General features: G+C 46.8%; 1 protein-coding gene across 1 annotated transcript in view; it reads right to left on the bottom strand.

The window, feature by feature from the left end:
- FOXO1 (forkhead box O1) overlaps positions 1-3,058 on the bottom strand; it is a 104,551-nt gene extending 101,493 nt beyond the window's left edge. The window contains exon 1 of the mRNA XM_017542483.1: positions 2,006-3,058. Coding sequence (XP_017397972.1) covers positions 2,006-2,632 — 627 coding nt within the window. The 5' untranslated portion in view covers positions 2,633-3,058. The remainder of the gene's footprint in view (positions 1-2,005) is intronic.
- Positions 3,059-16,012: the final 12,954 nt, after the last annotated feature.

Raw genomic sequence — 16,012 nt, 5'->3', positions numbered from 1 at the left:
GGCTAATACTCTGTAACAGCTAAAATAGAATTGATAGATGAGCAAGTAAGTCAAGTACTTAAATTCAAATATTAAGTAAAACAAGACTTGGCAGACAATTTCGATTTTGCGACTTAAAAGAATATACGCCGAGCTTAAAGGTAAGAAGGCACTTTACCTTTTTCAAACACTTGGTAAAATTGCATGTAATGCCTGGTAATGAAGCGATAAGTGATACCTTTACTCTAAAACACACTTTGGAAAAAATAAAATGCATCTTGAACTCCTCCAGGAACTTCAATATGGTGTGAGTAACTTAACCTTTTTGATACGCATTAACCACAGGGATGACACTGTATGTAAAATAACCCTGGTTTAACAAGTGCGCAGCAAACACCAATCTTTATTATGCTATACAGTCGATAAAAGAGGCGAGGAAAGTTTGTTTAAAAAGGTGTTTAGCTCGGCCGGGCGCAGTGGCTCACGCCTGTTATCCCCGGCACTTTGGGAGGCCGAGGTGGGCAGATCACGAAGTCAGGAGATCGAGACCATCCTGGTCAACATTGTTAAACGCCGTCTCTACTAAAAATACAAAAATTAGCTGGGCGTGGTGGTTCGTGCCTGTAATCCCGGCTACTCTGAAGGCTGAGGCAGAGAATCGCTTGAACCAGGGAGTCGGAGGTTGCAGTGAGCCGAGATCGCGCCACTGCACTCCAGCCTGGCGACAGCGAGACTCCGTCTCAAAAAACAGTGTTTACTCAACTAGTCAGCCTTTACAGCAATTCCGCCACCGGTGAGAGTGAGAAACTGTCAGCTTGGGGAGGCCCCGCGGCGACTGGACCTCGCCCCAGGGAAGCCTCCCAGTACCTAGCCGAGGCCCTCCTCGGAGTCGGGAAGTGCCTGCTCCCATGCTGAAGTGTCTCCTGGCCACGTTCTGAAAGGCAAAAATCCTCCTTCGAGGCTCCGCTCCCTCAACGCGCACCGCCACTCGGACTCCGCCAAAACACAGGTCGCAAAGTCCCCCGCCTGGCCCCCCGCGCCCCCATCTGGACCTCCACGCTCAAGAATAGGGTAGCAAGGCAGGAAAAGACCCACACATCCCAGCCCCCGGAACCCCAGGGCAGCCTCTGTGTTTCTAACTAAAAGCCTCGTACCAGGGGCAAGACCAGATTCGGGCGCTTCCCCACTGGAGAGGCGCGGGCCCCACGGCGCCCGGCCCGGACGCGCTGGCCCTTTAAAGGCGCTAGCTTCCTGCGCCCAGAGCCCCTCCCTCGTCACCGCCCGCGCCCGCCCCCGCCGAGGGTCACACTTGAACTTTAGCTCGCCCCGCGCGGCCGGGCGCCGGCGCTCCGCAGGCGGTGGCCGCCCCTTCGCACGTGTCGGAGGCGCCACCTCGGGATCGGGACGCCCGGCCCCCTGAACTCGAGGCCACTCCGGAGAAAACCAAAACAAAGCAAAATGCGCACCGCCTCCAGAAACTGCCTGGCCGGCCATACACCGTCCCCAGCCGGTCGCGCTCTGCCTGTCCCCTCCACCTGCAGCCCGGTCCCGGGGCAGGGAGGCTCCGGGGACCCTTGCCGCGCCCTCCCCCGCCGCGCCCGGCGGAAACAGCTCCGCGGCGCGGCAGGAGAGGACCCGCCCTCGCCCCGCGAAGGTCCAGGAGGGAAGGGGCAGCCGAAGCAGTCAGCGCGGGCCGTGGGGGTGCCGCTCCCAGCGAACCCCTTTCTCCTTTCACTGGAAAACTTTTCGGCCGCTCTGACGTCCACTTCTTGACGCATGTTCTTTACTTAGTTCCCCAACGAGCCCCTTTCCGCGACCCACGCGGATTCTGACTGACGCGCGCGCACACCTACTGCGGTCCCGGACCCATCCGGGCGAGCCCACCGCGACCACCAATTCTCGCCCGCCCTCCTGGGCACGCGCTGCCCTCCTGCCCCGCACCCTTGGGCCGGGCAAACCTGCACAGCTGCGCCCTCGCCTGCCCCACCGCGCCCCCAAGGTCCGGCCGCGCGCCGAGGCCGCTCACCTTCCAGCCCGCGGAGCTGTTGCTGTCACCCTTATCCTTAAAGTAGGGCACGCTCTTGACCATCCACTCGTAGATCTGCGACAGCGTGAGCCGCTTCTCCGCCGAACTCTCGATGGCCTTCGTGATGAGGTCGGCGTAGGACAGGTTGCCCCACGCGTTGCGGCGGGACGAGCTGCTCTTGCGCGGCTGTCCCGCGAGCGGCCCGGCGGCGGCGGGGGGCACCGGTGGGTGCTGCGGCAGCGGCCCGGGCGGCGGGGGCTGCGGCGGCGCTGGGTGCAGGCAGCCCGCCTCTGGGCCCTGGAAGTCCCCGCACAGTCCCCCGGCAGCGGCCACGGCAGCCGCCGCCACCGCCGCCGCCACGGAGCCGGGCGCCTGCGGGAAGTCCTCGTTCTCCTCCAGCAGGCTCAGGTTGCTCATGAAGTCAGCGCTGACAGCGGCCGCCGAGGCCGAGGGCAGGCCCGCCGCGGCGTCGGGGTTGGCAGCCGCGCCGCCCGACGGCGCCGGGCTGGAGGTGGCCGAATTGGACTGGCTAAACTCCGGCCTGGGCAGCGGCCAGGTGCACGAGCGCGGCCGGGGCAGCGGCTCGAAGTCCGGGTCGATCTCCACCACCTGGGGCGCTTCGGCCATGGTGACCCCCGCCCCTCCCCCAGCCGCGGGAGAGCCAAGAGGGGAAGAGCGCAGCACTGGGGGCGGAGGGAGAGGGGGCGCGAAGAGACGGTCCGAGATTTGGGGGGACGAGGCCGGTGCGGCGAGCGGACGGAAACTGGGAGGAAGGCGCGGCGGAGTGCAAGCGCGAGCCCAGAACTTAACTTCGCGGGGCCATCCACATCGAGGCTCCTCGGGGTCCGCCTCACGGACTGGACGGCGGGCCAGAGCCGCCGAGCCGGGGCAGAGCCTGGGCCGCGCTCCCGCTGACAGAGCCGCGGACTGAAGGACGGACGGACGCCGCGGGCCGCTCGCTTTGCCCGGCGGCGCGCCCGCTGCGCTGCTGCCTGTTGAATGTGGCGGCGGCGGCGGCGGCTGCAGCAACTACGAGGCCGCCCGACTTACGGGATCTGCCGCCGCCCCCCGCCCGCGGCGGCGCGCGCGCCGGCCCGCCCCTGACCGACAGCTCACGCAGCCAATGGGCACGCGGCGCCGCCGCCCGGGCAGCCAGTGGGCTCCGGGCTGGGCGGGGCCCGGTTTTCCACCGGGAGGCGGCAGTGGGCTGGTGGGGGTAGTGGGGTGTTTTTCTCTTTCTCACACCTTTTTTATTTTTTTGGATCTCTATTATGTTCTGGTAATTCTCGAGTGTTTCTGTGATTCTCTCGCCTTCTCAGTGTTTTGATTGCTAGGAAGCAAACCAGCGTGGAGGTGGCGGCGACACTTTGTTTACTACGGAGCTGCAGAACCGAGTACTCGGGAAGCCCGGGTGGGACTAGGCGCTCGCTGCGCCCTGACCTCGGCTGCGGCCCGAGTCCGGCGAGCGGGCAGGGCCGGGTGCCTGGGGCCTGGGGCGCGGGGTGGACGGGCGGAGGCGGCCGCGCGGAATTCTACTCAATAGCTGGCTCCTGGCTCCACCCACGATGTCTTTGCTGAGCAACGTGGGGAGTCGGTGGGTTTTGTTTTGGTTTAATGTTTTCTTTCGCTGCGATCTGTCAAGTCCTCCGGCCACCGCACGGGCGGCACACGCCCCCCGCCCCAGGCGCCGCGGCCCCCTGCGGTCGAGTCCCTGACTAGGGTGCATTCTCCGCGCCCCGAGACCCGCACCCACCTGTCTGCACCCCCGGGCTCAGCCTGTGCCTTTCTGTCTAGCTGGGGACGCGTCGCCCAGCCGAGCAGACCCCAGCCAGATTCACTGTATTCTTGACCTTTTTTAAAGGGCTAAACGTGAGGAACTGGGACTCCGGCGCCGGGAGGAGGTACTCCCGTCTCAAAGCACACACGGATCCAAAGGCACCCGCAACCGCCTGCCCTCCGTGGGAACTTCTTCCCCTGGGAGGGAACTTCCAGCTCCGTCCACTGAGTTCAGGGCCCGCAGCGAAGGGCTTAGGAACGCAGTTAGCGAGAACCAAGTCACTTTACTACCTACCCCTAATTAAATGTAACTGTTTGTTATTTTTTATTTACAACGGAAGTGATCGGGTGTTAAGTAAAAACGGCAGGGGAGCAGGGGATAGGACCAAAGCCTTGGGGCGCAGCCTGCCCCACCCCCAAGTTCTTGAGGCTACTTGCCGTGTGCATCAGTCAACCCCCCACCCACACCCCACCTTTCCTCATCTGGGCTGCAGGTCCTGGACATCCTGTCAAGGATCAGTGGGGCCAAAGGTAGGAAGATAATGGCCTTTGTGTCTCAGGGAGCAGAAGAAACAGTTTTCCCGTTTTGTGTTGTTATGCTTTCGCTTTTTTAGGAAGAATATGGAAGGCATTTCCTTTTAGAGGGATGGGACCACTTAGGATGGAAGATAGTAAGGTTTTTAATATCTTGTCCAAAAGGACAGCGTCCAACTCTTAAAGAAAAAAAAAAAAATCCCCTTTCTTTCTTACAGGTAATTCTGCAATAGAAAAAGTAGCATCTAGGCGGGGCGCGGTGGCTCACGTCTATAATCCCAGCACTTTGGGAGGCCGAGGCGGGTGGATCACGAGGTCAAGAGATCGAGACCATCCTGGTCAACATGGTGAAACCCCGTCTCTACTAAAAATACAAAAATTAGCTGGGCATGGTGGCGCGGGCCTGTAGTCCCAGCTACTCGGGAGGCTGAGGCAGGAGAATTTCTTGAACCCAGGAGGCGGAGGTTGCGGTGAGCCGAGATCGCTCCATTGCACTCCAGCCTGCGTAACAAGAGCGAAACTCCGTCTCAAAAAAAGAAAGAAAGAAAGAAAGAAATAGTAGCCTCTAGAGAAAATTAGTCTGTTGGACAAGAGATTTTTGAAAAAAAAATAAAAGAGAAGAAAATGGAAAAATTAGGCCTTTTAACTTTTTACAAAAGTTAAAAAGATTTAGAGAGAGATCTGTTTCTTCTTTTATATTCTTACTATCCTCTCTCGAGTCCGGGCCCCTGTTTCTTCATAATCCATTTATCACAACAGCTTCATACTGATACTAGGAATGGGTGGAGTGGGGAGCCTGAGCCGGATCGATTGGGGACCGGCGGAGACTGGTTCCCACCCTTGCCTAGTGGTCTCTTCACGTTTACTGTCAAATTTGGACAGTCTGGGCCTCCTCTACCAGCCGCTAGGGGACCTCAGTAACCCAGATGATGAGCTCCAAGGCAGGCCCCAAAGTACAGCTGTTGCTTCCCCCAACCTTTCCAATTACACTCCGCAGAAGCAGCCCCCGATCCAGACAGCCGCACCCTAAAAATAGGCGGTGCCCTAGTGGATCATTCTTGGCAAAGGAAGCCAGCTTCAAATGTGGCCTTGCCTTCATTTCTATTCCGGTTTTTCAGGGCGTCAATCAGAGAAGAATATTTATTTGGTTAAGGGAGTCTTCCTACAGACTTTCCCCAAATCCTTGAAATCTTTGAGGCTCTCCCGCCCAATTGTTTCTTCAAGTGTTATAGTTTGGTTTTATTTGGTCTTTTAAAAAAAAAAAAAAAATTGAAGTGGCAGGCACAGAGAACGTATAGCACCAATGTCCCTGACACATAGGTCCAAAAAATGTATATTGAAGGGTTTTTACAGCTAACTACCACACTGTTGTATCTAAATATCAATTTCCTGAACCCCAGGATGTTGGTGAATATGTGACTTGTTTCCAGTCTTGAGCTATCACAGGCTATTCTATAAGAAATAACCTTGCATAACTTCATTTCACATCTCTAAAAGTGTATCTACAGGAGGAATGTCCAGATATGGGAGTCACTGGGTCAGCAGGTATACCCGTGTATGATTTTGAAAGGCACAGCCAAATTGCCCTTTATCAGGGTTATATCAAGCTAAACTTTCTTTTCCATTAGCCCCACAGAATGTTAAACTTGAAAGTAAACTTGGAGATCACCTTGGTGACCCCCTTTAACTTAGAAAAAGAGAGGTACAAAGAGGCTGATTTGCCCAAGCTCACATAAGAGTGGTGATGCCAGGGCTGCAGCTCTAATTTCTCACTTTCCCATCAGTAACCTTCTCAACACACAGATGGAAAATTATAAATATCCTGTAATCCTACTATAGCTATAACCATTATAACTTTGTAGTGTATTTCCTTCCAGTCAACCCGCAGATCTTAGTAATAATAGATGAACTCCACTGAACCGAATAAAGGTTTGATTTCAAAGACCAAGTGGGCCGGTTGCAGTGGCTCATGCCTGTAATCCCAGCACCTTGGGACACTGAGGTGGGCAGATCATCTGAGGTCAGGAGTTCCAGATCAGCCTGGCCAACATGGTGAAACCCTGTCTCTACTAAAAATACAAAAATTAGCCTGGCATGGTGGCTAGTGCCTGTAATCCCAGCTGAGGCAGGAGAACTGCTTGAACCCCGTAGGCAGAGGTTTCACTGAGCCAAGATCTCACCTGTTGCTCCAGCCTGGGCGGCAGAGCAAGATTCTGTCTCAAAAAAATTAAAAAATAAAAGATTAAAAAAAAGACATAAAGCAATGATAGTGATAGATAATGAAAGAAGAGATTACAAGATAAGTGGTTTTTGTTTTTGTTTTTGTTTTTTGTCAAAAATGTAAACATTGCTCTCTCTGAAGGGAGACAAAGTATTTAGGTCATCCCTGGTTCTGCTTAAGAGAAAAAAGTTCTTTTCTCCTTCATTGTGTTTTGTGGTTGCAGCTTGCTTTGAAGGCTTTTTCTGCTGATTATCACTTAGTTGCTGCATGTGGCTGAACTGGGAAGAAAATGGGGAAGAAAAATGTCTCATGTCAGGTAAGCACAATTAAAATGAAAAAGGAAATTTATCTTTACAAAACTCTGTGATGTTCTTTTCTGTGCCTGGTTTTCAGGGTAACTGTTGCCTCATCCTTAACAGGAAGACTGAGGGAAGGTTCCCTTTAATCAACTCCCAGGCAGAAACTTCTACATTTACCCCTCACCAACACATGATGGATCTCTGGTTTAAATTTTTACTTGTCTAAATAGATCATTTAAGTTGCATTTAATGAATAAGTGAAAAACTTTGATGCTGATTTTTCAGTCAGGGCACTTTACTTCATATTTCACATTCCCTTTCCCCAATAACTGTCCATTTCCAAAATTTTGTCTGAATTATTAGCAGGTACTGCTATCATCCTGAAAGCCTTTCTTCACTTGGCCCACAGACAGTAATAATCTGGGTCGGGCGTGGTGGCTCATGCCTATAATCCAACCACTTTGGGAGGCAAAGGCAGGTGGATCACTTGAGGTCAGGAGTTCGAAACCAGCCTGACCAACACAGGGAAACCCTGTCTCTACTAAAAATAAAAAAATTAGCTGGGCGTGGTGGTGCATACTTGTAATCCCAGCTACTCGGGAGGCTGAGGCAGAAGAATTGCTTGAACCCAGGAGGTGGAGGTTGCAGTGAACCGAGATCACACCACTCCACTCCAACTTGGGTGATGGAGCGAGACTCCATCTCAAAAAAAAAATAGTAATAGCCTGAAAAAAATATATAGCCTTGGGTCTTTTTTAAGCTAATGTCCTGAAAGCTAGCATAGCAACTGATAGCTGCAGTAAGATAAGAAGTAATCATTCGTTTCTCTTAAGGAATAATTTTTTTTGGATTTTGTCACTAATTCCACAAATATCTACAGAACACCTCCTACATATATGCCAGGTGCTGTGCCTCTTAAAGTCCATTGTTTTGATGGTAAATTCCTTGGACTCAAAAATGGGTATTTCCCTGGGATATTTTCCCTGACATGATATTTGCTATCAGAGTTCAGATATTTGCTAACAGAATGCTGTTCTTTCCTAATCAGCAATGCATAGTGACAATATTTATTTGGAGGAATTACACAAAAATGTTTTTGATAGATAAAAGAAACGCTAAGGCAGGAAAAAATGAAATATAGTCACCATTTTGCAGGAAAATAATGAGATGAGGTGGAAAAGATTAAACAATGCACCATCCACAGGCACTGGGAGTATGAGCTCTGGCCACTAAACCTCTGGGTTGGGATGATCTTACTCCAAACTGACAAAAGAGGGAGACTGCCTCTGATTGTCTACTAACCTGTAACAGAAAAAGAAGCACTGGAGAAGCAGTGAGCCACTTCTTTTGTCAATTCTGTTGTGAAGGGCCAATGTTGGTCAACTTCAGTAAACTATTCCTTCACTTTAGGTTTAGTGAGTAAACTACTTGTGGGTCTCTGCAAGAATGCTAACACCTATTTGTAGATCATCTAAATGAACAACTATAGAAAATGGTTAAATAAATAATGGCATATCTATAAGGTGGAATTTCATACAACTATTTAAAATAAAATTTGGGGGCCGGGCGTGGTAGCTCATGCCTGTAATCCCAGCACTTTGGGAGGCTGAGGCTGGTGGATCACTTGAAGTCAGGAGTTCCAGACCAGCCTGGCCAACATGGCAAAACCCTGTCTCTATTAAAAATACAAAAATTAGCCATGTGTGGTGGCACAAGCCTGTAGTCCCAGCTACTAGGAAGGCTGAGGTGGGAGGGTCACGTGAACGCAGGAGACGGAGGTTTCAGTGAGCTGAGATCATGCCACTGCACTCCAGCCTGGACAACAATAAAATAAAAACTTTCCCAAACCACAAAGGGCATACACGTTAGAATTAAAATTCTTTCTAACATTGAGAACTCATAGAATTGCCATAAAATTAATGATGGCACATGAAATTCCAAATCCTCTGAATGTCACAAATCTGAATCTTACATTCATGGTTGAAACACAATGTGTTTTCACTATTTTATTTCTGTTTCTTGTCATATTAAAGCTCTTAACACACTTCCAAAAATGGGGGGACATATGTATTAAATAAGAAAATGCTGCCATGTTGAACACAGATGGTAGAACGTTTCTGGCAGAAAGGAAGTTTAACAAGGCATTTTACTTATTTACTTGGAAAACTAATATGCATAAATGTTCAAGTAAAGCAGTAAGTAATTAATTGCTGTTTTACAATAATCAGTTTTTCCAGTGTAATCGCCCCATTTCCATACTGTGATAGTAGAGAAAGGGTGTCAAGTGTGATTGTAAACAAACTACTGACTAAGAGAATCCGGGATAGTAATGAAGGAATGAAGGACGAAACTGTTAGAATTTTGTAGTAACCAACCAAGTTGCTTATCATTCATTGATAAAAATCAATAACAAGAGGTAATGACTGTGTAGTTAGAGTACATGTGTTTTCCGTATGATATATACAGTCACTGACTATGTCAGTTAGGGCGTAAAAACAGGAGGCAAGAGTTTATCAAATTTCAGATTTGGCCGACTCACAGGGCCCACCCATAAGCAAAGTCTACTCTGGCAGACAGTCAACATAGATGAATAGTGAGTATTTCCCTGGGATATCAGTTTTCTACTTTGTGGTGAATACAGTCTTTAAAACACACTGAAATATTCTATATTCTAAGGTTTAACATTTAAAAATGGAATTTCTAATTAGCTGATTACTGATACAGTGCTGGAGGAAAGATTAATTTGTCTCATGTGATGCCATGTGTACTTTAAATTATTTCGTGTTTCAACAACAAACTGAAAACAGAACATTTGACGGCTATGTTGCATGCCTGAGCTCTAGAGCATTCCAACCTGGAAAAATTCTTTCTATAATCCAAGACTAGGCTCCGATAGCTCTCTTCCTCATTTTTCAGATTTACAGATCATCTGACACAAGATGAGCTATAAGTCAATAAATATACATGTAAGTCTACTTTTAAGATATTTTCAGATATAAACTGTAAATCCTTTTTTACCCATAATGAGGATATACACATGAAAGTTTTCTTTATGCTCCAATGTTAATAAAAACTGCTATTTTTTCAACAATACGGACCAAGCACTTTACAGCTATTATCTGAATCAGTCCTCCAAACCACCCAATAATATAAGAGTTATTATGACTCACATTTTATGAAAATTGAAACTAAGGTACAAAGTGCTAAGAAACTTACCTGAGGTCTTATAAGTGTATCTAATTATAATCAGTCTTGAACCTACTGTTATCCAAATTCAGAACTCATCTCCTGTTTAACTTGACACTTTCTGCCTCGATAAAATGTTGGGTTTTTCTAGAGGACCAGAAATTAAGGAGAGATTAATTTGAGGTTTCAATATTTTTTTTTCCGGAAAATCGATATTTGGACGTTTTTGGCGGCAGTCTATATCGGCAATCATCTCTGCCCAAAGCCAATTCAGTTTATGTTAATGAAAGAAACCCAGAGACATAATGTAAATAACAGTAGTAATGCTGATGTTTGCATATGTATAAGACAAGCCATGTAGGGGATTTCAAGCCATTAGCACTTGCTTATTTAAAACAGCCAACCTAAGACCCAATACAATAAGAGCAGCCAGCTCTTCCAGAATGGTTGGTTTATCTGGAGCTATTTCCAAATCTCTCCTTATCCTGAATAAAGACACATCAAACCATATTGAGCTCTATCCCCATCAAAAAAGGGACCAGCATTGGATATTTATCAAAAAGCCAGTCCTCAGCTGAGTTTCAGAAGCTTGGAGTGAGATTAGAACAAATGAACATGTATTTTACAGTTAGAAGGTGGGCCTTATTCCAGTAATATGTAATCCACCCCTACTGCCTGGACCTACTCAGGAATTCAGCAGAGCCATAAGGTTTACTTTCATAAGGCAATAAACTAAAGCAAAACAAACAAAGCCCTTGTGTTTCTCTCTGTTTTGAAGCTGGCTTCAAAGCTGAATTGCAGAGTGTCCCTCTCTCCCACCAAATGAGCATAAAATATCAGAAATATTTTTAAAGCACCTTTGGAAAAAGTTAACTGCATCAGACATAGTGGTGTGTGTCTGTAGTCCCAGCTACTCAGAAGGCTAAGGCAGGAAGATCGCTTAGGCCCAGAAGTTCCACATACCAAGACCTTGTCTCAAAAAACAAAAACCTGGCCGGAGGTTGGGCAAGGTGGCTAATCCCAGCACCTTGGAAGGTCAGGGCAGAAGGATCCTAGCACCTTGGGAGGCCAGGGCAGGAGGATCACTAGATGTCAGGAGTTCAAGACCAGCCTGGCCAACATGGTGAAACCCCATCTCTACTAAAAATACGAAAATTAGCCAGGTGTGGTGGCGCACGCCTGTAATCCCAGCAGGATAATTGCTTGAACCTGGGATATACTGAGGCGCCAAGATTGCACCACTGCATTCAAACCTAGGCGAGAGAGTGAGAATCCATCTCAAAAGAAATGGGGTGGAATCAGGTGTTGATGTCCCCAGTTATCATGAAAAGCATAAATAAAACATCTTCCAAGAAAAGCAGAAAATCAACAACGCATGATCAACTAGGACCTCTTTTATTCCCTAAGTAGTGTTCCATTTATTTTGTATTTCAAATTTTTATTTTGGTGTGACTTGCCACCTACATACCTCAAAGAGGTATTGTAAAGATTAAAATAATGCCTTAAAGCATTCTGAAACAGGGATGAAATGTTTGTTCTCTGACATTGGTACAACCTCGTGGGTAGGTTTTTGTTAGTATACAAATTACTTTAACTCTGGTAAATACATGATTTCTAAATCACTGATATTTGTTCTAAATTGTACCTCAGCTCCTCCATATTCACATGTTAGGAACATTGGTTGCCACCCAGTCCTTTGTGAATTTAGAGATAATATGTATAATCATGGCACATCATAGCAAGTGTTTAGGAAGGCCTCTAACCTCAGGGATTGTTACTATCTATTCATGCCCTACAGCTTTGAGGGGTTTTTTTGTTGTTGTTATCGTTGGTTTTGGGGGGTTTTTTGTTTTTGTTTTTGTTTTTGAGACAGTCTCACCCTGTTGTGCAGGGTGAAGTGCAATGGCATGATCTTGGCATACTTGCAACCTCCACCTCCCAGTTCAAGCAATTCTCCTGCCTCAGCCTCCCGAGTAGCTGGGATTACAGGCACCTGCCACCGTGCCTGGCTAATTTTTATTTCTTTAGTAGAGACAGTGTTTCACCATGTTGGCCAAGCTGATCTCGAACTCCTGACCTCATGGCCCACTTCGGCCTCCCAAAGTTCTGATATTACAAGTGTGAGCCACAGTGCCCGACCACTGGTTTGTTTTGTTTAGAGACAGGGTTTTGCTCTGTCACCCAGGCTGGAGTTGCAGTGGTGCGATCATAGCTCACTATAGCCTCAAATTCCTGTCACCTCAGTCTCCCTAGGATTTAAGACTACAGATGCTTGCCACCACGACCAACTAATTTTAAATTTTTTTGTAGAGATATGATCTCCTTCTGTTGTCCAGGCTGGTCTGGAACTCCTGGCCTCAAGGAAATCTCCCATCTCAGCCTTCCAAAACACTGGGATTACAGGTGTGAGCCATCACATCTAGCCAGTATGAGTTTCACGTGGAAGTTGAGAATTTTGAATCTCTGATCCATTTTTTATATGATCTGATATACCAGAACTTTGCTGGAAAAGCTTTAAAAATCCTCATATTAGTCTTGATAGTCTCAGCAGGTAATTACAAAGCAGTTAAAAATAAAATTAGCTGACTCATTTCAGGAGTTTAGCTGACAATGGTACTGGTAGCTTCAATTTGACAGATAATATTATCATAGAAAGCAGCACAACAACTTTAACAATCATGCAAATTTCTCTAAAATAATTGCAAAAGAGAATTGATATAATGTATTCTTTGGTTTCCTCTGGTTTTTTTTTTTTTTTTTTTGGACAAAATTCTCAACAGCTAAACCCACTCAAACACCCCAATGTATTTTGTAAGAGTTAGATGTTGCCTTTAGGAAATATAAAAAATTAAAAAACAAAACCAACAAAACAAAAAACCCAAACAAACAAATATAAAAGAAATATAAAACTTGGGGCCAAGCGTGGTAGCTCATGCCTGTAATCGTAGCACTTTGGGAGGCTGAGGCAGGAGTATCACTGAAGCTCAGGAGTTCGAGACCAGCCTGGGCAACATAGGAAGAAGAAGAAGAAAGAAGAAGAAGAAGAAGAAAGAAGAAAGAAAGAAGAAGAAGAGGAAGAAGAAGAAGGAAGAAGAAGAAGAGGAAGGAAAATTCTCATAAAAGAATTTTAAAATCTTAGAAAATTAACTCTCTCATAAGAAAAGCAAAACATATAAAACAATAACAACAAAAAGTAGACTACTTGAAGGAAATTGGAATATAATGGCTTCTAAGTCTGGAATCTGTTTTTCTGGGTTTGATTTCTTTTTTTTCTTTTTTTGAGACGGAGTTTCTCTCTCGTTATCCAGGCTGGAATGCAATGGTGCTATCTTGGGTCACTGCAACCTCTGCCTCCCAGGTTCAAGCAATTCTCCTGCCTTAGCCTCCCAAGTAGCTGGGATTACAGGCACCTGCCACCATGCCCGGCTAATTTTTTTGTATTTTTAGTAGAGATGGGGTTTCACCATGTTGGCCAGACTGGTCTTGAACTCCCAGCCTCAGGTCATCCGCCTGCTTCAGCCTCCGAAAGTGCTGGCATTACAGGCATGAGCCACTGCGCCCAGCCATGGTTTCTTTTTTTAAGACTAGTCAAATTCTTATTTAGGAAGAAAGCAACAGCTTAATTTTAATGTTCACTTTTAAAATTAAAAAGTACTCGTGTCTTTTCATGTAGACAAATTATTTCTAACGAGGCAGATTCTGCAGTTATTCCTAGATTAGTTATTTTTGGCAGTTGTACTGTAAAACCACGTGTCAACTTGTGTGTGTGTGTACACACGACGCTTCTATTAAAAGATATCGTAAATGCCACCTTATTTTCACAGCCCAATTAAAATATACAACAAATTTTGTCACTAATAAAAATTGATGAGAACCATGGAAACGTCTTAAATTAGAAGCGAGGAAAACCTGAAATTTAAAAACAAAAGAAGTTCCTAAAATTACAGTCAAGGTAAAAATTTATATTGTAAATGTTACCAAAACACATTTAAAGGTGTGAAAGGGTTTTGTTTTTTTCTTAATTAGCAAGGACATTCTTACTTCTACCTTTGATGATCAGTTCTTAAACAGGTCATAATGAAAGCATTATGTTTTATTTTTTTTTTAATTTTTATTTATTTATTTATTTTTGGATGGCCATTTCGCTCTTGTTGCCCAGGCTGGAGTGCAGTGGCGTGATCTACACTCACTACAACCTCTGCCAGGCTGGTCTTGGACTCCCTACCTCGTGATCCACCCGCCTTGGCCTCCCAAAGTGCTGGGATTACAGGCGTGAGCCACCTCACCTGGCTCTAAATTTTCTTTCTTTTTTTTTTTTTTTTTTTTGCTTGAGGAGCCTGATTATTCTGAATTGTGTTCCGCCTCCCCAAATTCATATGCTAAACTTCTAACCCCCACTAGGTCAGAATATGACTGTATTTGGAGACTGGGCCTTTAAAAAGGTGACTAAGTTTAAAGGAGACCGTTAGGTTAGGCCTTAACCCAATCAAACCCCTGCGTTCTTACAAGAAAGGGTGATTTGAATGCATAGACTCCCAGGATGCGGCACAGGAGAAAGACCACGTGAGAACAGGGAGCAGGCAGTGGTCTGCAAACCAAGGAGCAAGGCCTCAGAAGAAAGCAGACCTGCTGGCACTTGACCTGGAACTCCAGACTATGAGAAAATACATTCCTGTTGTTTAAGCCACACAGTCCGTGGTATTTTGTTAGGGCAGCGCTCACAAACTACAATGACTGCCTGATCAATTATGTTTTTCCAAACATAGGTTAGGTTTTCAACATTCATTTGAGGAATGAAAGGACCCTAATCCAGGAGGCAGTTAAGCAAATAAAGCACTAATTTGAGAGGCAGTCTCAACCAAACCCTCGCTGCTAATGCCTGGTTGCTTAACAAAGCGGCACAGTCAGCAAGCACAGGAAATTTACTATGTGCCAGGTATCATCCTAAGCACTTTTTTAAAATTTTCTTTTCTTTTCTTTTCTTTTTTTTTTTTTTTGAGATAGAGTCTCGCTCTCTTACCCAGTCTGGAGCACAGTGATGCGTTCTCGGCTCACTGCAAACTCCACCTCCCAGGTTCAAGCAATTCTCCTGCCTCAGCCTCCTGAGTAGCTGGGATTACCGGCACGTGCCACCACACCCAGCTAATGTTTGTATTTTTAGTAGAGACGGAGTTTCACCATGTGGGCCAGGCTGTTCTCAAACTCCTGACCTTAAGTGATCTGCCTGCCTTGGCCTCCCAAAGTGCTGGGATCACAGGCGTGAGTGGCCATCTAAGCACTTTTCTATATAAACTCATTTAATCTTCACAATACCCTACTGGGCAGGTATGATTGGAAATTGAGGCACAGGGAAGTTACATTACTTGCATAGCTAGGATACAAACCCAGGCAGGCTAGAGCCACAGCTTAGCTTCTAACCAGTAATCCATGCTGCTTCCTTAGTTAATAGCTCTAATGCTTATTACCCCTCCCTCACTAACCAAACACTCAGCAGGACTAAGTGGTAAATTCAAATTCTTGCTCTACTCCCTATTCCTCCAGGCAGTTTCCTTATCTGAGTGTTTGGCATGATAATATCTTCCTGCTCTGGGGGTCACCTGAGATAATGATATGGGTGCTTGACAGTGGGATTGGCCCCAGGCACTGCAGGCTTGTTTGCAGCCTCAGGTCTCAAGTTCTACTGTATGATATTCAAAGAAACTCCACCAGGGCCTTAGGTTCCATCGAGGGCTTATATCTTCTTTCAGATCATCTTGTATCTGTAATGCACAATGATTCAGCCACACCCGTCCACAAAGGCTCTTCACCTCTTGCCTTCAGTAAACCAGACCGAAGACAGGTAAGAACGGGAGAAAAAAGAGTTCCCGACTTATGCTTCCTGACCCTTGTATCTCTTCCCTAGGCTTCTGTAGAGCCTGCCCTAGGCACTGGAGAGCCCTCAGAACATTAGAAGAAGAGAGATTTTGTATAAAAAGTATTTGTGAGGAGAGC

The sequence above is a fragment of the Cebus imitator genome, unplaced genomic scaffold (genome assembly GCF_001604975.1).
Source record: "Cebus imitator isolate Cc_AM_T3 unplaced genomic scaffold, Cebus_imitator-1.0 Scaffold145, whole genome shotgun sequence".
Taxonomy (NCBI): domain Eukaryota; kingdom Metazoa; phylum Chordata; class Mammalia; order Primates; family Cebidae; genus Cebus; species Cebus imitator.
This window is presented reverse-complemented; position numbering and strand designations above follow the sequence as displayed.